General features: G+C 33.8%; 1 protein-coding gene across 28 annotated transcripts in view; it reads left to right on the top strand.

Annotated features, from left to right (window-relative positions):
* cnc (cap-n-collar) overlaps positions 1-23,801 on the top strand; it is a 332,362-nt gene extending 308,561 nt beyond the window's left edge. For all 28 annotated transcript variants that reach the window (XM_067762112.1, XM_067762111.1, XM_067762118.1 and 25 more), the window contains 2 exons: positions 9,173-10,425; positions 12,467-23,801. In XM_067762112.1, the coding sequence (XP_067618213.1) occupies positions 9,173-10,425; positions 12,467-12,874 (1,661 nt within the window). In that variant the 3' untranslated portion in view covers positions 12,875-23,801. The remainder of the gene's footprint in view (positions 1-9,172; positions 10,426-12,466) is intronic.
* Positions 23,802-24,060: the final 259 nt, after the last annotated feature.

Below are 24,060 nucleotides of genomic sequence, written 5' to 3'. Positions count from 1 at the left end.
CAACCTAACCTAAACAAAACTAATTTAGAATTGCTTGAAGTTTTTAGTTCAAAAAAAGAAATATTGGGTGTTTTTTATTCTTGAGCTCAAGGCCGGATTAAATAAAACACTTTTAATTTAATTTAATTAACTGTCAATATTTCGACTTCATTCTGAAGTAATCATCAGGACTGAGTCCTCAAATGCGTTTTCAAGACTGGAATGAGATTTGAAGATTCAGTTCTGATGATGACTTCAGAACGAAGTCGAAATATTGACAATTAATTAAATTAAACAAATCACGAGTGGCGCATCCGTATAACGCACGGATTTTGTTTTTGCCGAGCTGTTCATAGGCAGAGGTTTGTTAATCGTCGAGATCTAAAACTGCTCAGCTACATAATAAAAATCATCAGCTGAGTATTAATACATAACAGCTGTAAATTATACATATAGTAAATTGTTAAATAAGTTATCGATTTTAGCATATAAAGATTTTTTTTTAGTTTTTTTTTTTTATTTTGTTACGAGTTAAGATAGGATAGGACAATTTTCTTTATAGTAAAAAGTGAATCCGTTATATCAAGTGAATTCGAATGAGAGTTAAAATCATGACACAAACACCGAAAAGGTTAATTTAATTCGAAATTAGTTATGCACTGCCTCAAAAGAAGAGGTTTGTTATGTCTTGACGCTCGTAATGGGACATTGAAGTTTACTTCGTTCAAAACAAAGGGGCTAGAAATTAGTCCATTCAGTAGTTTAGCCATAAATAATACTCCTAGCATTTCTCTACGACTAGCGAGAGTTGGAAGATTGATAAGCTTGACAAAGAAGACATATTTCCGAATTATTATTTACATATTTATATATTATCGCTAACTCATAACTAAAATTATAGGCCAACGAAAACAGCTATATCAACACAGGCCATCAGCTGACTGCTAAGTTTAAAAATTTGTATGTGTATGTGCTTAATTTATTATGTATAGTTATAATGTTTTAAAATAGGTAATTACTTGCATTTTAACCTAACTTTTTAGATTTCGAAGTACAGGTGGGATGATTTTAAGAAAGATTTTGGATATGCTTTGAGGGCTGGGATTTGATAGCAGGGAGTATGGACTTTGGGTTAGTATATTTGAGCGTTGGGTATGGAAGATCCTGCAGTCGCTTAGGATGTGCTCGACATTAATTAGTTGGTGATATTGCAGAAGGGACATATTTGAGATAAGTTGTTGTCGGATCTGTGCTGGTGTGTTAGTTTGGTGTGGTCTGAGGCGAATGAATTTAGTTAGATCTAGTCTGTGCGGGTCATCTTTGTGGGCGTAATTAAGGTATGTTTGGATGCATGGTTGTTTAACGGTCATGTTTTTATACCAGGCGGTTGTGTTGTGTATTTGTGATCTGTGTATTTTAGTGAAATGCGTTTGTGTAAAGTTCTTGATGTCGTTGTGATTGTAATTTGCGGTCACAGTTAAAGGTGAGGACGTAGCTTCTCTCGCTGTTTGGTCGGCAAATTCATTGCCAGGACTTTTAACGTGTCCCGGTATTCAGATAAGTTTCAATCTAGGGTGGAAGTCTATAAGGGTACTTCTGATCATGGAGGCATAGTGATTATGGTTATTTATATTTGAGATAGCGTCGAGTGCTAAGAGTGAGTCGCTACAGACAGCGAGTGTCCTCGTCTTTGTTTTGCTATGTTAAGGGCTTCTGCTATGCAATTTTTCTGCTGTGAAAACTGAGGTGTAGTCCGGAAGGAGAGACGTTTTTAAGATTTCAGAAGAGGTTGTTATGCTGAAGGATACGGTACGGTATACAAAAACTTGTTGTTACCGAGTTTGCTTTGTATGTCATTGTTTAATGTGAAGTAAGGGAGCAGTTTTTTATCATTTGCTGGTTTGGCATAGAATATTCGAATCGTAAAACAACAGAAATTAGGTGATAAACAACAGAAATTAGGTGATTATTAGACAGCGAGTGTCCTCGTCTTTGTTTTGCTATGTTAAGGGCTTCTGCTATGCAATTTTTCTGCTGTGAAAACTGAGGTGTAGTCCGGAAGGAGAGACGTTTTTAAGATTTCAGAAGAGGTTGTTATGCTGAAGGATACGGTACGGTATACAAAAACTTGTTGTTACCGAGTTTGCTTTGTATGTCATTGTTTAATGTGAAGTAAGGGAGCAGTTTTTTATCATTTGCTGGTTTGGCATAGAATATTCGAATCGTAAAACAACAGAAATTAGGTGATTATTAGTCAGCGCTTATTACTTAACTGTTTTTAAGCTCTTTAAGAGTGTCGAAATTTATGTAAAATCTTAAAATTCAAATAGTTCTGCGTTATAAAAATTAGAGTCAAGTGGAACAATGTGCATGGGTGAATTTCATAAAAAAACCTAAGAAACAAAAAAAGTATTAAACAAATTTTGGGTTTTTAATAAATTTTATATTTCTCGTTTTATTATAATTTTTTCTGAAGTTTTTTTTTTTTTTTTTGAATAATTTTTTTGACCAATTTTTGATGTTTGGCAAATGGCTTCTAATGTGAATATACTGTGCGACAAAATTAAACTAATAAAAAAAATCTTGAAAAGCGAAGCGGGACACCTTTTCAGGAAGAAAAAAGCAGAGACAGAAAGGCGTGAGCTGCTAGCAATCAGGAACAACGCTCGCAAATTTTAGCAAAAAATTCGACGACCTTGTAACCGATGTCCTAAAACAGCGATGTACCCCACGGAACCCGATCCCGCAGTCGATGATGATGGAATTAATGTCCCCCCACCCGATTATGACGGAGAATAGCAATAACCAGATTAAAAAACAATAAAACCACGGGCGCTGACGAATTTCCTGCGGAGCTATTCAACTACGGCACCGAAGAGTTGGTAAAGCGCATGCATCCGCTTCTTTGCAAAATATGGTCGGACGAGTGCATGCCCGACGATTGGAATCTAAGTGTTCTTTGCCTAGTCTACAAGATAGGGGATCCTGAAAACTGCACCAACTATCGCGGAATCAGCCTTCTTAATATCGCATATAAGGTCCTGTCACCGCTTCGTCGATTTTAAAACCGCCTTTGACAGCGCGAAAAGGAGCTGCCTATATGCCGCTATGTCGGAATTTGGCTTCCCAGCAAAACTTATACGGCTGTGCAAAATGACGTTGAGCAACACCATCAACTCCGTCAGAATTGTGAAGGACCCCCTAGCCGTTCGAAGCTATGTGAGGTTTCAGACAGGGTGACCCCCTATCGTGATATTTCTTTAATTTGAAGCTGGAGAAAATTACACTAGCTGCAGAACTTGGAACAATATTCTAAAAAAGCGTGCAATTACTGGCGTATGCTAATGACATTGAAATCATCAGCCTGAACACCCGCGCCGTAAGTTCTGCTTACTCCAAACTGGAAAAAGAAGAGGTAAAGATGGGTTTGCTGGTGAATGAGGACAAAACGAAATACCTGCTGTCGTCGAGCAAAGAGTCAGCTCATATGCGCCTTAGCAACCACGCTATTGTTAGCAGCCATAATTTCGAAATAGTAAAAGACTTCGTTTATTTGGGAACCAGCATCAACACTAGCAACAACATCAGCTCTGAAATCCAGCGAATAATCAATCTTGCCAATAAATGCTTCTTTGGACTAGGTAGGCAATTGAAAAGTAAAGTCCTCTCGGCAAACGAAAATCATACTCTACAAGTCACTTATCGTGCGGAGGCATGAACCATGACAACATCAGATGAAACTCTGGGAGTGTTCGAAAGAAAAGTTCTTCGAAAGATTTACGTACCTGTACGCGTTGGCGACGACGAGTAACGAAAAAGATGTAATGATGAGCTGTACGAGCTTTACGCAGAAATCAACATATGAGCCATGTTATACGAATGAAAGATGACGCTCTGACTAAAAAGCAGAACCCGCCTATGTTGGCAGAGGAAGAGGGCGGCTCCACTCCGCTGGATGGTGGAAAACAATTTAAGCTCCGTTGATGTGACCAATTGACGTCAGTTGGCAGAGCGAAGAATCGACTGGCGCGCCTTGTTGGACGGCCATAACAGTTAAACGGTTAAGCGCCAATTAAGTAAGAAAAAATTCAGTGAACTCCAAATACAAAGCTCGAAAATTTCGGTAAATTTTCTCTAACTTTCTCATTTTTTCGAAAATGTTTTTGATATTGATTTGCATAGTTTTAGCTATAAAATAGAAGTTTTTTCTTAAAACATGAAAATAAAAAAACGAAGAATTTAGTTGAAGAAAATTGAATAACTTGGCCTGCCCTTGACTGGTTTGCAATATTTTAATTAAACTCTGAAGTTTAAAATCGAAAATCTCTTTTCAACCTCTATAGCCACGCCCATGAACATAGCAAATTATTGTGTTGTCATCAGTCCTTGATATGTACTATGTCTACAAACTTTAACTGAAGTCTTACGATATAAAGTGTAAGTCCCCTCTTCAACTCCCTAGCTACGCCCTTGAAACTGTCAATTTAATGGCTTGTCATTAGTTCATGAAATGTTTACATTATTTAAAGCATATCTTAACGTATAAATAAAAAAGCCCCACCCCCTAGCTACCCCCTTAACTTATCAAATTATTTTACTGATATCGAATCTCGACAAGTCTAAAAAGTTTAAATTAAATCTTACCACATAAAATGGGAAATTCACTTCCCCCTCCTCACTCCTATGCTACGTTCTTGAACTTAGCAATTCATAGTTTTATCATCAATCTTTGATAAGTCTAAATTATTTAAGTCATATCTAACCGTATAAATCGGGTAGCCTCCCCCGAAAACACCCAAGCTGCTCCTTTTGAACTACACCTACACAGTTTAAATTAAATCTTACCATATAAAATGGAAAATCCCCTTCGATCTCCTCATAAGTCCAAATTATTTAAATCATATCCTTCAATATAAAATAAGAAAGCCACCTTCTCGGCCTCCTCTCAGGTACGTCGTTATAAAATTAAAACAATTAAGGAAGTCTAAGTCCGGGTGAAACCGAACATTACATACCCAGCTGTACACTTGAAATGCGGCTTTTGTTTGTCTTGTGTGCTTAATAGTGTTACAAGGCTGCGCAATAATACATATACATATGGTTCTTTTCTGAACTAATTTTTCTTCGAGTTAGGGTCCCGAAACATAGAAAATTGCTTAGTCAGGGCGGTGCCACGCCCATTTTTTTTAATTTCAAGTTTTTCCTATTGTTATAAATCCACTTGGGAAATGAAATGCCATTGATATAAAGCTTTTTTTTGCAAAGATATAGCATATTTTGTTCGTCCATGACCCTTTTAAAAATCTTTTATATAAAAGTGGGCGTGGTCCTTAACCGATTTCGTTAATTTTTCTTCAAAGCATTCCCTATAGTAAAGACAAACTCTTTGCCGACTTTTGTTACGATAGCCTTAACGATTTTTGATTTATGATTAATATATTATATTTGTAAAATTGATTTTGTCAGAAGTGGGCGGTGCGACGCCCATTTTAAAAATTTTTTTAAAATTTTTATCCGTCCACACGTCAAATTTCAACATTCTAAGTGTATTATTTACTAAATAAGCAGGTTTTTTGTGTTTTCCAAAATGTTATATATAAAAAGTGGGCGTGATTATCATCCGATTTCCCTCATTTTCAATACCAATCTATTCTAGGTCCATATAAGCTCGTGTGCCAAATTTGGTGAAGATATCTCAATATTTATTCAAGTTATCGTGTTAACGGACAGACGGACGGAGGGACGGACATGGCTCAATCAATTTTTTTTTTTGCCGATACTGATGATTTTGATATATGGAAGTCTATATATATCTCGATTCTTTTCTACCTGTATAACCAACCAAGGTAGGGTATAAAAACTATACCCCTCAGCACTATAGCTACGACATTAAACCTAACAAAATTCTGTGTTGTTGTGGAAATCTGATGTTTTTAAGTGTTAGCTCGAAACATTACTATACTCGTATTCATGTGGGGTATGGGAAGACAATTTGAGAAAACGTTTAGTTTCAAATGATGAAAATTCAGAAAATCATTTGCGAATCCAAATTTTGTCAATAATTTTTATTGTAAATGGATTGGAGAATATGAAATTTATCAATTTGAGAATTGTTAAATTTCAATACTAAAACTAGGCAGTGAGAATAGTTTGAGATTTGAGAAGTTCAAAAATTAAATGTTAAGGAACACCCACAATACTGTTGCCACACTGCTTACTATCTTCTTCGCTTGCATAATCTTCATACCACAAAGTCGTCAGTATTTTTCCGCTGGGAACCAAATAAGTCTGCTAGTTTGAGCTAGAATACAAATATGCTCAAATACACGTGCGCCATAAATTCTGCAACCACGCTCATCAAACAAATAGTGACAAGCAAAATAATTTGTAAATATTAAAATGATTTGGCTAAGTAAATAATTCAGGGGCGGAAATTGTAATTCCTTTTATAATATAATTCCTTGCAAAACTATTAATTTTGGACTTTTAATATATTTGGATCAAGATAAAAATTATTTTCGGATTTTTATTACCTGAGTCCGATAGAACTAGTTAAACTCGGAATTTTAAAAATAAAAGTCCGGAAATAAAAGTTAATTCCGGACTTTTATTTTTTAAGCCCTTAATTAAGGTCCGGCTTGATAACAAAGAAACGGCTTATCCGAAATAAACATTTTTTTTGGCCTTAAAAAATAAAAGTCCGAGTTTAACTGGTTCTATCGGACTCAGGTAATAAAAATCCGAAAATAATTTTTATCTTGATCCAAATATATTAAAAGTCCAAAATTAATAGTTTTGCAAGGAATTATATTATAAAAGGAATCACAGTTTCCGCCCCTGAATTATTTACTTAGCCAAATCATTTTAATATTTACAAATTATTTTGCTTGTCACTATTTGTTTGATGAGCGTGGTTCCAGAATTTATGGCGCACGTGTATTTGAGCACGGACTCAAAAAATAAAACTACAGATTTTACTTTTATATGTGGACTTTTATAGAAAAAGTTCGAAAAATAAAAAGGATGCATGGTTCGACATGATATTGCTATAGGGATATCTGAGAACTCAAACATTTTCACCAGGACAATTTTTTGACCAGGACTCTTTCGACTCCGAAAAAAAATAACTATTATTTTCCGTCCCTGAAATAATTAAAATATGATTGTAGCGAGCTTTTAGTTGAGGAAGAACTTGAGAAAACCTTCGAGGTGCTAAACTCATTCCACAAAGTTTACGATGGAGTCGGCTAGTAAACTGCCATTTCTAGACTCATTAGTATGTAAAATGGACAATGAAATAAAACTTGACTAGTATCAAAAGCCTACATCATCAGGACGAATAATAAATTTTAAATCAAAACACCCAAGGGGTATGATTATAAATACGGCGAAGAACTTCATTACACGAGTATTATATACGAGTGGCACGGTTTTTCACTCAGATAATAAAAAAGGTATAAGACACATACTAAAGATGAATGATTTCCCTCTTAACTGTTCTGTGCTCGTGCCCTGCGCGTGCCAGGCTAAGACTCCAGCTGTTAGGAGTGATACAGCTGTCAGATCTAGAAGCAGCAAGTGGCGTAAGTCCTAGAAAGCTTCTAGTATTTGCTAACAGGACGGAGTTATTTTTTTATAACATAGGTTCTGGTTTTTGATTTGGTTTTCCGTTTGGTCGTTAAAACAAACTTCTGGTAACACTACGGACTCGTTCAGTCTATCTTAACGTAATACAGAGGTTAATAAAAGAATACCCGAAAGATAAATGCCGGAAGAACAGAGAGAACACGACTACAAAATATAGATCTGTAGTATATATACCAGGTTTTTCAGAAAGATTGCAGGGCTCAGACATCTATGACAAGGAGAATATAAGAATTGCACACAAACCATCGTACACAACAAATATATTTTTGAATAACATGAAAAGCAAAACAACAAACACAGTCAAACATAATGTAATATTTAAGATTACATGTGCGGGAAACGAAAACAAGAATATCAGGACACAGAACTGATATTAAATGTAGATCATCTGGTAACATTCAAAAAACAGCTCTTGCGGCCCACTGTACAGAGAACGGACACCAACCAGATTTTAAAGCGGTGAGCATACTAGAGCAAGAGACAAATTATAGCCAAAGGTTTAAGTTAGAAATGCTACACATAGCAAATACACTACCAAACAAAAGACTCAACTACAAAACGGACACAGAAAATTGCTCACATATACGAGTATATAGACACTTACTTGACTCACGAAAAAAATTAGTTCTAAACTGCATGGCGAACTAACAAGTGTCGTGTATCGGACAAGAAAATTAATGTATGCAAAATTGTATCCCAATTGTGTTCAGTTTTATATGCGATTATTTGTTTGTTATTGTTATAATATATATTGGGAAATAATTAAAGAAGGATGTACAAACATATGCATCTTATGGACTCCTAAACCACTCCGCCGATTTTATTCAAATTTGCAGGATAACTTCACAACAACCCGGAGAGTGTTCCTGTGAAGTTTTTTTCCGGGAAGTGGACCAGGTATTGATATATCCTAACAAATTCTATTAATCTAAGCCACTGATAACTGATCTTCTACTTCAGTCATTACCGGAAGATTCGATGGAAGTGGACATAATTTAAAATTAATAATAACATCCGATTAATTCGCGAGTTTATGTTACACTTAATATGAGAAAATAACATTTATTTAATTTTTCAGTTGCATGCAATTAAATAAATAAATAAATGTAAGGCGCGATAACCTCCGAAGAGTTTTTACGCCTAGCTTCTCCATCCAATTTGCGTCCTGCTCCCTTGTTTTTGCCGACTTGTTTTATGCCGACTCCGACCGGCATCTGCAGCGCAGATGAGTTTTCACTGAGAAGCTTTTCATCGCAGAAATATACTCGTAGTGCTTGCCAGATCACTGCCGAAGGGCGATCCCGCTTAGAAAAACTTACAGTTTAAATTACGCTGGCTTTGCAATGACAATGATCGATCGCTATTTATTCATTGTTAAAAACATTTGGTAAAACAGTTCTTGTTCGAAAATTATTTCGCACTTGGAATCACTTCGGTCTACAACTATTTTCCCAGCACTATAATGATCACTTTCTAATGATTTTAATTGTTTATATATCGGCATTTTTACATCTTGATCTAATTCCCCGTTCTCATCTACTTTCAGGTTTCTGTCGCATGGTCGACGTCAACAATAGCACCAGTAATAATTCGTCAGTTCTCGGTGGCGGCGGCCTTACAAGCGGACATTCAAGTGCAGCAGGAGGTAGTGCTACAGGCTCTACATCTAATGGAATTGGAATGAACGGCGCTGGCGCTTCTAGTAATACCTTATCAGGCGGAATGACTAACGATCTCTTAAGTACAGGCGCTGGTGCAAGTGCGGGCGGTGATCGTTTGGATGCGTCCAGCGACAGTGCAGTCAGTTCAATGGGTTCGGAACGTGTACCATCACTATCGGATGGTGAATGGGGTGAGGGTAGCGATTCGGCACAAGATTATCATCAAGGCAAATATGGTGGTGCACCCTACGATTATAGCTACAACAACAATAATAACAATAATCGCTTAAATGATGGTACCCGACAACCGCCTGTAGCACAAAAGAAACATCAAATGTTTGGCAAACGTTATCTAAATGAACAGCCCAGTTTGGCGGGAGGTAGTGGTGCACCGGGTGGTAGTAGTAGTACAAGTATTGGTGTTGTACCACCGCCACCCTTAAATATTGGTCCTGCACCAAGCATCAAATATGAATATGAACCATATCCGACAGTACCAGGTTTACCCCAGCAAGGCGGCCCTCCAACACTAAGCGCCGAAAGTACTATGGTACCAACATTGAGCGCTAAGGAACAACAAGCATACGAACTGAAATATGGTCCCGGTGCTATTGGCGGTGGTTATTCATTAGATTTTGCACAGCGACCGCCACGCACACCACACGAAATAGTGCAACACAATCACACGTATACGCCATCACAGGGACTTGGCTCCCTACCACGCCCACAAATGCGTGGTAAGAAGTTGTCTATGTCATCGTCAAAATCTTCCAAATCCATTAATGGGGAAGATGAACATTTGACACGCGATGAAAAGCGCGCACGCGCTATGAATATTCCTATGCCAGTAACAGACATTATTAATCTACCGATGGACGAGTTCAATGAACGTCTATCCAAATATGATCTAACCGAAAATCAACTATCTCTGATACGTGACATACGTCGACGTGGTAAAAATAAAGTTGCCGCACAAAATTGTCGTAAACGTAAGTTAGATCAAATTCTTTCGTTAGAGGATGAGGTGAAGGAGGTGCGTAGACGTAAAGAACAACTATATTCAGATCGTGACAGTTTGGCTTTGGAGCGTAAGCGTATCTCCAACAAATTTGCAGCGCTGCACAGACACATATTCCAGGTGAGTGTTATTATTGATTGACTTAAATAACCTTAAGCATCGAGTAATGCGGCAGTTACCCACCGACGTGTGCCGTACGTAAGGACGGTTGTCGTACGAAGCACGTTTGACCGAACTCTCAAGCCCGTAGGAATCAATGTGTGCGTCTGTGGACATGTACATAACATATTTGTGTGTGTATTGTTTACAGATAAGCACTGTTGCCATTGACCATTTTGTATGTATGCTTATGGAAACATCAACTTTTTCCAATTTAATTTTTGATATTGTAAAAGGCCGGAATACATATTAAATAAGTATAAATAGATTAAATATTTATAATCAGCACTTTTACATAATTATTTCGAATTATTTTCACAATTTTTCAAACTTTAATTAGGTGTTTTTGCATAAAACTGCAAACTGTCAAAAATTAGGGCACAAAAGTTTACTAGGCAACTCTGTCTAGTGAGAGAGCGATCAGCTGACACGTTCTTACGGAAAAAATCAAAATTGTTTTGATTTCTACGTTCCGAGCTACGTACGTACGGGCGTTGCACGTCGGTGAGTTTTCGTTTACATTGCACACTCATAAGATAGGCCGTGTCAGCTGACACGTTTTTGGTACGTACGTTGGTGAGTAACTGCCGCATAAGCGTATCTGTGTGTGCGCTGTTATGGACATCCAAATCCGCAAACGATCTGCATAAATTTTCAAGAATATTCTAAATCAACTTATCCTAACCCAAAAATATGTGGTTCGCTATTTCCTCGAAAGTAGTTTAGGTACATATATACATTAGACTGGGTCGATTTATCAACCGATATCGCGCCATCGATTTTTCGATAGGATTTGGGCTTAGGAAAAAAAGTTCCACTACGCATACCCAAAAAAATAGTTTTCGAGCCTGCGAAATTTCATTTTTTTTTTACTTTTTTTCGACTGATATTTAAGATTTTTTTCATGACCTACTAACAAAATTTTCATTTGATTGTAAAATTTTCATGTATACCCTGTCCGACCCAAAAAAGTAAAACAAAAATTAAATTTCGCAGGCTCGAAAATTATTTTTTGGGTATGCGTAGTGGAACTTTTTTTCCTGAGCCCAAATCCTATCGAAAAATCGGTGGCGCGATATCGGTTAACTTTCATCCATACAAATCGACCTACCCTAATATACATATCTTATACTGGGTATTATTATACTTTATATTAGGGAGATGATTAGGAGGAAGAGAGGAAGAGGGAAATGAAAAATTTAGCAGAGGTAAGGTAACGAGGTGAGGGGTGAAACAAAGAGAAAGGAAAGGGCTTGATATAGGAAAAAGAGAAACGTAAACAGAGAAGAGAGACTAGGAAAAGGTATTGTGGAAAAGTAGAAAGAGAGAGAGGGGTAAGCGACGGCGGAGAACTTGAACAAGAGGAAGACGGAGGAGGAGTAGCGAAAAAGTAGGAAAGGAACGTAAAGGAGTGATAGGAAAAGGAATATATGATAAATAGAACAGAAAAAGAGAATGGATGGAGGCTGAAAGATTGTGGTTTGCGGAAAACGAGAGGCAGAGAGAAGAGATGATATGGGAACAGTGAGAGCAAGAGCATAAACCTCAATGGCTAAGATTACTTCGGAATTATTTGATATAAGACTAAACCTCAACGAGGCGAAAGTTCGAAGTGTTTGTAAAATTTTATCGATATTTCAAATTTTTTGAAAACGTTAAAACGTTTTAAAAAAAATGCGTTGGTTTTATTTCCTTTTACGAAAGTTTAAGGCCTCGGACATCGACACGAAATACAACCGACTACTCCTACGCAAACAACCCGTTATATGTATTTGTATGAAGGGGCAACCTGCAAATGAACGTCTGAGTGAAATGTCACCTTATTTCGCCTATCTCCTTCGAAGGAATCATATTTCAAATTTTATTTAATTAAACCTCTATGGTGTTATGACTGTTTTTGAAACAAATTCTGAGATACTTTAAATTGAATAAAAGAACTTTGAATACTCAAATAAGTAAAAAACAAATTCCGTTAAAACTTTGCATTCTTTATTTATTTCAGTACCTGCGCGATGCTGATGGCAATCCCTGTTCGACATCTGAATATACATTGCAGCAGGCTGCTGATGGTTCCATATATTTGCTACGCAAATCGGATGCCTCAAATGGCGGCGGTAATGCTAGTAACAGCAGCAGCAGCACTACCACCACAAGTAGTAGCAACAGCAGTCACAGCACACTGCCACAGCAACAACAACAACACCCCACAATACAGCACCCTATATTAGGTGGTGCGACGCATTTACAACAACAGCAGCAGCATTCGTTGCATCATAATACGCATGCGCATGCGCAACAGCAACAATTGACGCACATGCACTCGCACCATGGGCAACAAACACAACAACAACAGCAACAGCGGCAACACTCAACGCATGCGCATCATCATCAAACGCAACAAAAGGATTGAAAATTGTTGTTGAAGCATTATGCAAATTGGTTTAAATTGCAGCAGCAACAACAACAAGAACAACAAAACCCGTCACATTATTATTATCATCATCAACAATATCAGCATGAATGCCACTATCGCTATCATCTTTACCAACAGCAGGAGGAACAAAAACAGCAACAACAAAAACCAAAATCTGAAAAGCAGCAAGAAACAACACAACAAAAACAGACTTCGCCACCGCAAATGTCTGAATTGGACTTTTACTATCAACACTCAGCGTCCATAGCGGTCGCGCCACATCCACAACAGCAATTTCAATGCTCACATTGTTATGATTATTATAGAGCGCCGCAGCAGCCAGAGGATTTCATGAACACTGAATGGTTGCATGATGTATCTGCTGCTGCGTCATCAGCAGCTGCGACAGCGACGATTGATGCTACAAGTTTTTACCTCTATTAATTTCACAGATTTTAAAAAGTGCATAAATAATAAATACTGAAGCTTCACTTAAAATGAAAAAGTCAAGTCATACTAGTTATCCGTTTGCAAACGGATAAAATCTGGATAATCTATAAACATGCTAATCCTGCGCTTTATTATATACTTAAATTTCGTGTATTCGAATATTCTTCTGGAGCTTTACGTAAATTGAAAAAAAAATCAAGTTATCCGGGTTATCCGTTTGCAAACATATAAAATCTGGTTAAAGCGGATAATCGATAAGAATGCCTATCCTGCTGTATTTACGCTCGAATATTCAATCAATATTATTATATGGTTTTTACTTAAATTTGCTGTATTCGAATATTCTTAGCAGAAGTGGTACTATACTTTGATAAACATGTCCCATTAGGAAATTCTGCAAGCAGCTCAATTAAAAAAGGCCCTTTTTATTCGTTGAATGTATCCACATTCAAATGAACAATGTATGTTCCAATTTACTATGTATGGGGACAGCAACAGAACGGCGCGGATAGCTAGTTAATTGTCATCAACTTCATTAATACTTTATCCTTTCATACGTCTTCTGTCTTTCGAAAATGGAAAAAAAATTATATTAAAATAGTCGAAAATGTGCCTATTGAAATTTAGTATTTGAACAAAAATTTTGTAAACATTCGCACAGTTTCATGTATAAAGAATATTGCTGACTTTGAACTTTTCAGAATTAACGTGTATATTAGGGTGGGTCGATTTGTATGGACGAAAGTTAACCGATATCGCGCCATCGATTTTTCGATAGGATTTGGGCTCAGGAAAAAAAGTTCCACTACGCATACCCAAAAAAATAATTTTTCGAGCCTGCGAAATTTATTTTTTTTTGTCTTTTTTCGAATTTGATTTTTAAGGTCTTTTTCAAAACACTGTTATTGACAACGTTTTTATGGACATTTTTGGGTCGGACCAAAATACCCTATACATGAAAATTTTACAATCAAATGAAATTTTTTTAGTAGATCATGAAAAAAACCTTAAAAATCAAAAAAACAAATCGACCCAGTCTAGCGTATATACTCAAAAACGTAATTATTCCAGAAATCTAGGTGCATGGTACGAATAAATGATGATAACCGTTAAAACTGCTTTTCGGGTTTTTAGATTTTTCATTTCAATATTCGCCAAACAGTATAAAATTAGGATAATGATGTTTTTATTTCGACATGTCCGCATTAGACTACGCGATTGGTCAGGATAGTTCGAATAAAACATGAATATAAAATGTGTTCTTATTTTTCATATCGATTTAGGCATATCTGTACACAACTTGGCTAACCAGATCTTCAGTTTTCATTTCGATATGGCGATATTCGATTAAGGCATAGTCCCGATAATATTCAGATAACCCGGATAATATTCGGATAACCCGGATAATATTCGGAAAATCCGTATAAAATTTACTACATAGCTTTCTGCACTTTAGCCCTGTTGCTGATCAATGTTCTTCCGTTTTTTGTTGTTTTTTTTTTCATAACATTTGCTTACAAAGGAAAATATTGCATACTTTGCTATAGCATATCGAGGCGAGATCATTTACAGTTAATGTTAACATAAATACATACAAATATGTACGTATGCCCTTTTATGGTGTTGGTAATATATTTCATCTTAATTCTAAAACTATCAGTTTAAATATTTACACATTTATCTGTATGTATAAATATGTACTTATTAATATTCAGAAAACAACTAATAAAGTGAAAGAAAATTGAATTGCAATTTTACACAACAAATGAAGAAAATGCATGTAAGACGCAAACAGACACACTCATGAACACTTAAATTAAAAAAAAAAAAAAAAAAACTATTTAAAGCTGTTACAAACTGAGCACAAATTATGTTTATAAGTTAGTGAATGAAATGAATAAAAAATGTAAGAAACCTTATACAAAAATTTAGAGGAAAAACAAACAAAAAATGTGTATTTTAGTAAAAGCAAAAGTGTTTAAGTTTTTTTTAAATACAATGTTGCTGCTGTAAAAACTCTGCAAGACACCGTGCTCTGAATTTTATTTTTAAGAAAAACATAAAATCAAAAAACGCAAAAAATGAAATAAAAGTAAAATATAAAAAAAACGTTAAACTTGTGATAAAATTTAATATTTAAATTAAAATAATAATGTATAGAAAGTAGATATGTATTTCACTAACCCTTTTGAGCTACAAACACACACACAAATAAGTGTTATAATTTTTTAACATAACTATTTTTATTAAATAAAGTACATAAATAACGTTAAGTAGTAATTTAATTAAAATTAAATTTAAACATTTCTTAATTATTATGCCCTTTTTTTTGTTTTTTTTTTTTCGCCCGCTTTGTGAACCTTAATTTTCGAATTAGCATTGCGCTTTCGTTTATACGATTACGTAAAACTTTTTATATTTGTAGGTATGTATGTAGGCACACATTATTTAGTATGTGTGTATATATTATGTACATTAGGGTGGAGCGAAATAATAAATAAAGTTTCTTGACTTGTGAGTGAAGTTTGTGTAGCTTATAGAAAACAATTGTGAATAAATTTAAAAAAAAAAAAAACTATACTGAAAAAGATTTTAAAAACTAACATTTTTTCATTACAATTTGAATGATTTGCTTTCGGGACAGTGTTCGAAAGAAATTTAAAAAAAAAATTGCAAAAAATTATTGAAAGCTTTATATAAACATTTATTTTTAAGAAATATTGTGACGAATATTAGCATCACTAAGCTGCTGCTAAATAAATGCACAACAACAATAAAGCAGCCAGTCTTATGTAGAAGGCGACGAAGAGATATCTCACACATACACACGCATATGGCTATGGGAGAGGCGTGGACTACAGATATACATGTCGTCGGTCCAATGCCAAAGTCACGAATGTGCATATTTGATGTTTTGAGAAAAACGCGTAAGACATTGTTAAAAATAGAGATTTAATTTTGTATTTTTCAACCACTATTGGAAGGTTTACTTTTGTAAACCACTAAGTAATGTTAATTGAAAATTGATTTTTTAATTTTTTTTTTTTTCAAAAAAATGCGCATTTTTCTTTTTGGCTTTGCAAAATTTGACATATATAATATTTCGTTTAAACAAAAATGACACATTTGTGACTTTGGCATTGTGCCGACGATGTATATAGCTGGTAACTAACCAAGCATGCGCTACAACTGTTCGCGAAATTACTAGATTTTAGTAGAAATGGGTGAACGAGGAAACCGAGAGTATAAAAGCAGCGCAAGCTGCGTTTATAACGAATCAGTTTTGACTTAAACACGCTATTGGTTGTGAAGTACTACTCCCAAAGTTATCTAAATAAAGACCAGTTTACAATACTGAATATTGCAGTGATTTATTCAACAGTTTATCGATTCGAACGTTAGCAGAAGGTGTATAATAACCAGGATTTCCCTAAATTCGGTAAAATATAATGACTAGACTGTATCATACTTAAAAATTTATCATATAAAGGTGGTGGTTAATCCAGCTAGAAAAGAGCAGTTTCTGATAAAGCAGATATTTTCAGAAAATAATTTTTAATATCTGCGGAATTTTGAAAAAACTTGAAAAAATTTAGGGTGCCACATTTTCGGGTGTACAATTGTTTGCATAGATTTTTTAGAAACTATTTTTTTGTATAAGCTTTCAAATTTATCCATCAACAAAAATATTTTCTATTTAATTTTAATTAAAATGAATTCTTATCTTAAAAATCAAGGTCTGGTAATTTCACCTGACAAAGTTAATTTTTATCATATACTAAAATTGTTTGTCACTCATTCTGAAACTACTTAAAAAGATGTAACAGATTTCCAAATTTATTTAACCAGAACATTTTTTTTTTTTTTGTTTTTTTTTTTTAATTCGAAAGCAAATTTCAAAATTATTATCTTACACTTTAAAATAAATAAACAAACAAATTTAGCAAGTTTTAGTATTTAAATTAAAAAAAAATCTAAAGAGAAAATTTTTAAATGGCGCATTTTTTGGTGCCCTCAGATTGTTTGGCATGTAGTATCTTGAAACTGTTAAAAAAAAGCAAATACATTTCTCCAAATAGAATAACAATCTCTATAATAGGAATTTTTTTTGTAATTCGCAAACAATTTTCATTTTTTTGTTCCTACTCTTCATAGTGGCACATTTTTTAATTCGCAGAAAAAGAAATAACAAATTTTTAGAGAAATATTTTAAGTAATTTCAGAATTTAAAAAAAATCAACTTAAAAAATATTCATAATTTTGAGACAACATATTTGTACTTGTAAAAATGTTTTGAAGTTGTTATGGAAAGTACATATATATTTATCTACTTTTTTAACTAAAAAAATAATAATAAACAACATTTTAGAAAAAAAGTTGCTGAGAAAAAATAAAATTTTTTTAAGTCGCCCATGATTCAATTACTGGAGGTTTGTTCTTCAGTGATGACAGATCTTTGACGCACCCAAATTGAAAAATCTGGACGGGTTGCTTTTACGAAGTAAGGAAAACGGGGAATAATTCAATCCCTTTCAGTGAAATTGTAGTAGACAAGTATATTTGGCAGTATAATAGTAGTGATAATAAATTTGTAAATGCCAAACGTTTTTGGGGAAATAATTCATTTTCTACTAAATATTTCGTGAATTGATAAAGTTATGTTGATTTGGTCATTCTTTCAGAAATTATTTGAAGAATACCGTACGTTAGACTTTTATTCAAAAATGCACTATCTCAAAATTTGTTTCCAAAACTCCCTACAAGAGCATAAGTTCAATGCATTTTGTCATAAGAGGGAGTTAATGAAAAGTGGTCTGAGATGAAGCGTTCTTCAATCGAATCCTAATATAGGGCGGTTTTGTGACAAATCCTGAATTGGGAAATTTTTGAAAAATATTTTGAGATAGCATGATTTTGAACAGGCAGCCGACATGGGGTGATACGCTACTCAGCAGCCGCAATGAACTGACAAAAACAAAAATAAAAGAAAATGGCTTATTGTCTTAGAACTTTATATTCCCACCTTGACTTTTACAGGAGAGTTAAGCTTTTGTGCGGTCCTGCTACACAGGGAGTATTAACCTTTTTATTCTGAAATTTCGGAAAGCTCTTTTCCGTTCCGGATAAACCGTTAATTTAGAATGTTCGGAATACGTTTATTTGATTCCACCTCACGAGGTCCGAATATATCAAATAAATATATACATCATATTCCAAATATAAACCGATTCCCCAAATTCTGTTCCGAACATACGGAATTAATAGAACAGAAGGTCGGCTTTTAATACGCGGCCAAAAATATCGAGAGAAGTGTCAAAAGACGCGCATTGACCTCGATAACAATAATTCCATGGCGGAAATAAAAATTTTAGCTCGTTCAAAAGATATTGACGAAAAACAGAAAAATGTCCCCGGGTTGCGTTGGCGGCCTTCAACCGGGCTTATAAAAAATTACCCTGGCCGGTCCACCAATGAGGTGGTATCAAAATTAAATTCGTGCAAAATCCCTTTGTACACAAAATCTTTTTCAGTGGACGAAAATATTGCAACAACCACAAAAAATTATAAAATCGCCATAAAATTAAAATAAATGTTCTAAGGAATTATGCAGTTAAGTACTTATCGGGTATTTGTAAACTGATTGAAACTGACAATTTCTACTACTAATATTTTTCGAAAATTTCCAAAGAAACAACACAGTTAACGGATGTCAATTCGATTTGGGAGCAAAATGGCTGCAATTGTCAAAAAATTTGTCTGTCGAGCAAACCTCTTGTGATTGAATCATGTAAGTCGCCAACAAATTTCAAAATTTTCTAAGGGCGTATGTTTTGAATCGCGGAAAATTGAATAAAAAACTGGAAACAAAAGGCGTTTTATTTTTTCCAAAGCTTCAAAATTTGTTCTGCTTGCTTATAAAAAATTTCAATGGAAAAGCAAAAACAAATTAAACAACTCACTAAGTTTCAAGACGAATCTATGTAAGGTGATGACAAAGCGAATTCAATTAATTTCAATTTCGATTAACTGACATACTAAAGTACAGGGCGCTGTATGGAAAATAATCAAGAAGAAACAATCAGCTGTTGGGATAGTAACACCTGGTACTGAATTCGCCTTGCTTAGTTTTTGTTTTCCAATTGAAGTTATTTTTTTAAATGGCACATGGTTTGAATGGCGAAATTAGAAATAAATAAATTTTGTAAAGAAATGTTTTGAACAAATTTTGTGAAAAAAATGTCAACTTAAAAAAAAATTTAAACATTCAAGGTAACAAATTTGTGTGCCTGTACGATTTTTTTAGAATTCTTTTGCGATTTTGACAAAGTTGTGCAATAATTTTTTCATGCCCGGTTTTTCAATGCTTGTTTAAACAGCAGCTTAAGTTGCCGAGTTTAACCTTGCCTTGACCTAGGACGTTTGTATAAAATTTTACTGCTCATCGGAGTTTAAGCGACCAAAGCGGCAGGGTTAGACTCTAGTCAACCTTAATTGTAGTTTAAACTAGGACTGAAGGCCCAAAGTCTTTTTAGAAACCGCAAGATATGTATACATAAGAGAAAGTTGAAAGCTATTAAAATATTCGAAAAAAAATATACGATTTGTTAATCATCAAAATTTTAAATATTGTATTGGAACCAAATTCTTTCGAAGTGCTGATTAAATAAATTCAAAGTTGTTTAAGACTTTAAAATTACGATCTAAGTTTTGTATTATGATGCAGGTGTGTTTTTTTTTCGAATAGTTTTTTCCTTATTATTTCTTTATATTTTTTTAAGTAAAAATAAGAGCCTTTTAAAAAAATAGTGTGCCACCAGTTTTCAAGATTTGAACTTATTTGTAAAAAACCATACGCTTTTGATTCGAAAACTGACAAAATTGTTTACTAAAATTTTTCAAATATCTTAAACCTTTTTTCATGTTATCTTCTTAACCCAGATATGCCGACGGACCTCCTGGTGAAACAATTTCCACATTTTTTTTTATTTATTTTATTTATTTATTAACATATAAATGTTTATCCTGACACAACAATTTAAAACAAAATTATCTTAAAGTGCCAGTCACGTGTTATACAATTTAACTTCTTAGCTGTAATTAATTAAACAGAAAGAAAGGATGAAAGTAGTAGCAGAAGTAGAAAGAAGGAAAGTGAAATATACCAATAATAATTAAGATTAACATATTAGAGAAAATAGATATATATAGATTGTAAAAGAATACATATATGTTCATATGTACTCGTGCTGTACATAACTAGTATTTATCCATTATTGTAATTATTGTAAAAACTGGTCACTTCGTTTTTGAAAAACAGTGTATTAGTTAGTTGCCTTAATCTAACAGGAAGAGAGTTCCAAAGGCGAACCGCACTTATAAAGAACTGGCGTTCAGAGGTGAGAGTTCTGTGTCTAGTATAGACAAGCTGTGCTGACCTTGAAGATTGGAGAAACTGCAGCCTTTGAAACAAGTAGCTTGGCTCCTTAGTATGGATAACCTTATGTATGAATACTAGCGCTCTGACTTTTAACAGGTTTTCAAAGGAAATGTTTAGCAACTTTTTGGCATAAGCAGACACACAATACCGTTCTTTTAAAATAAAATATTACAGAAATTATGATAAATTAAAAAAAAAATATTTTAAAACGATTTTGTAGGGTGTACTACATGCAGTACGTTCGGCACATACATACACAAGGAAAATGTAGTAATTTTTGGTTATATGGGAAAAATCGTTTTTATTCTTCTAGAGTACTTATTACTTCATTTAAAGTTAAAAACTGAAAACAAAGTATTTGTTGTTTTTTTTGTACTCTAGTGCCGAGCGTACCACATGTAGTACGCCAGCAAATAAATCAACAAAAATCACATATAATTGGCTTTTACACTTCCACTACTGGTGTACCTCAATTTATACAACTATTTTTAATAAAAATATACAAAAACAAGTAAGGAAGGCTAAATTCGCAGCGTGAGCTTCAATTGTACATTTCATTTCAGATAAATTACTTTTTTACATAACACGTGGCACCGCCGGTTTAAAAAAAAATCCCCATTTCTTCTTACAATAAAACTTAATAAGTTAAATATCATTGATTCAAACCTATTTTTGCTAAGTTATAGCTTATTATTCTAGTCTACGACCCTTTTAAACTTGTTTTATATAAAAGTGGGTGTGGTCTTTAACCGATCCCGTTCTTTTTTACTAGAAATATTTTCTAATATAAGGAAAATATGTGTACACAATTTCATTGATATGTTAATTTTTCTTCGAGTTATGGCTCCCGAAATATAGAATATTGCTTAGTCATAAAAGGGTTGGTGCCACACCCATTTTCAAAAATTTTAGTGTTTTCCAATTTAATGTTATAATTCAATTTAGAAAGTAAAATTCTATTGATATAAAGCACTTTTTCGCTAAGATATGGCTTATTTTATTCGTCCACGACTCTTTTAAAAATCTGTTATATATAAGAGTGGGCGTGGTCCTTAACCGATTTCGTTAATTTTTCTTCAAAGCATTCCTTATAGTAAAGGCAACCTCTCTGCCGAAATCTGTTACGACAGGTTTAACGATTTTTGATTTATGATTAATAATATTTGTAAAATTTATTTTATCACAAGTGGGCGGTGCCAAGTCCATTTTCTCAAATTTTTATCAAGTCTCAATATCAGTCCACATGTCAAATTTCAACATTCTACGTGTATTTGTTACTAAATAATCAGGTTTTTTGTGTTTTCCAAAATTGTATATATATAAGAATTGGGCGTGGTTATCATCCGATTTCGCTCATTTTCAATACCAATCTATTCTGGGTTCAGATAAGCTCGTGTACCAAATGTGGTCAAGATATCTCAATATTTACTCAAGCTATCGTGTTAACGGACGGACGGACGGACGGACATGACTCAATCAATTTTTTTTCGATACTGATGATTTTGATATATGGAAGTGTATATCTATCTCGATTCCTTTATACCTGTACAACCAACCGTTATCCAATCAAAGTTAATATACTCTGTGTGCAAAGCACGCTGAGTATAAACAGAACAAAACAAAATAGGCTTAAATATTTTTTTCTTACCGATTACGCGACATCTTCACACTTTTGACAATTTCACAAAACTCGCATTTTTGATATTAAAAAGGGCAATCAAGGAATTGCAACAGAAATTAAGCCAATTATGATGCCTGTTTTGTATAGCAGCACAGCGACAGGTTGGTTACTTAGTTTAAATTACTGTTTACGAAATATTTTGAAAATAACAGGTGTACTACATGTAATACGCTCGGCATATCTGGGTTAAAGCGGTTTATCTTATTTAACGTGAAATTTATTTTAATTTCAATTCGTTTTTTTTAAACTACAATAAAACCCCAAACCCAAGTCAAGAAATTTTTATTTTGTATTTCATTTCATGCTTCTTTCATTTAAGGATTTGGAACTACATACTTGAATGTATTTTCGTTAATTTTGCTTAATATTTTTGCAACGAATTAATTACGTATATTACGACACATATATATATTGTACATAGATTTAAGTCCAGCCCCATGCCGCTGTTTGTTGTATTTTTTGCATGAAAAATATGCAATAGCAGCAAGTAACAATAACCGCCTACCTCCCCCAATGAATAAAACTAAACTAATTGTAAAAAAGTCAAAAGTTATAAAAACTAAAGCGCTAATAACGGCATATACAATATTAAGTACTTGCTACAATATATAATTACGTTTTTTTTTTCACAACAATATTTTTTTAACATGTTTAATATTATCAATATTTTTAAAAAAAATTCTCTACTCAGAAATGTTTAGTATTTAATGTTACAGTAAGTATGTATGTAATTAATTTTTTGAAATATTAGTACTATGTATTATGAACAATTAAAAACAAATAATAAAATAGAAATATTCAGATGTAGCTTTTTATTGCTATGAAAAATTAAAGGTTTCAGTTTTTGTTAGTTATATAATGTCAGTGAATTGGGAGTTGTGAGGGCGGGCAATGTTTTTAAGTAATAAAAAAAAATGAAAAGCATAATTCAGTAAAAGAAAAATTTAGCAGACTTTAAAAACTTTATAGAGCAGCACATTTTAACGCGCATTAGCCTCGTAAACCGTGCGATTCTCGTACACTTTTATGAAAAATTTATTATTTACGAGAAGTTGGCGCGTTTGAGTGAATATCATTATCAGTGGCCATTAACACAATTAGCTTCTTATCCAATAATCACATTTTATTTATTGTTCATTTAAAATAATCAAGAACTAATCAAAAACCAAGTTGTTTAATTTACTTGATTAATAATTTCAATGTTAACTTTATTATTTGATCAAATTTAAAGTTTGTGCTTTTAACATTTATATTTGGTCATAAATAGACATAAAATATTTGATAAGTAAATAGATTAAAAAAAAAAAATACTTAAAAAAAAGTTATAAATAAATATATTTAAAATAAAATAATAATTTTGAGTTTATTATTTTTGCGTTGAACTGAGCGAGGAGAGTTAGTATTACGATTATGGCAATAGCGACCACAGTTTGCATGGTGCAATAACCAGGGTGAAGTAAGCCGTCAATTGTTTCGCTCTAAATTCTTCTTTGTTCTGTCATTCGGCTATTTGAAAATTTTTCACCAATGTTGTGCCTGAAAAAGTGTTGCTTTTTGCATTTTTCAGGAGTAAAATATGGTAGTTTTAGTACTTTTTTCACATAAACTATGAGG

This window comes from Eurosta solidaginis, chromosome 1 (genome assembly GCF_040869045.1).
Source record: "Eurosta solidaginis isolate ZX-2024a chromosome 1, ASM4086904v1, whole genome shotgun sequence".
In the NCBI taxonomy this organism is placed as follows: Eukaryota; Metazoa; Arthropoda; class Insecta; order Diptera; family Tephritidae; genus Eurosta; species Eurosta solidaginis.
Note: the sequence above shows the minus strand (reverse complement) of the source record. Positions and strands in the feature narration are given on the sequence as shown.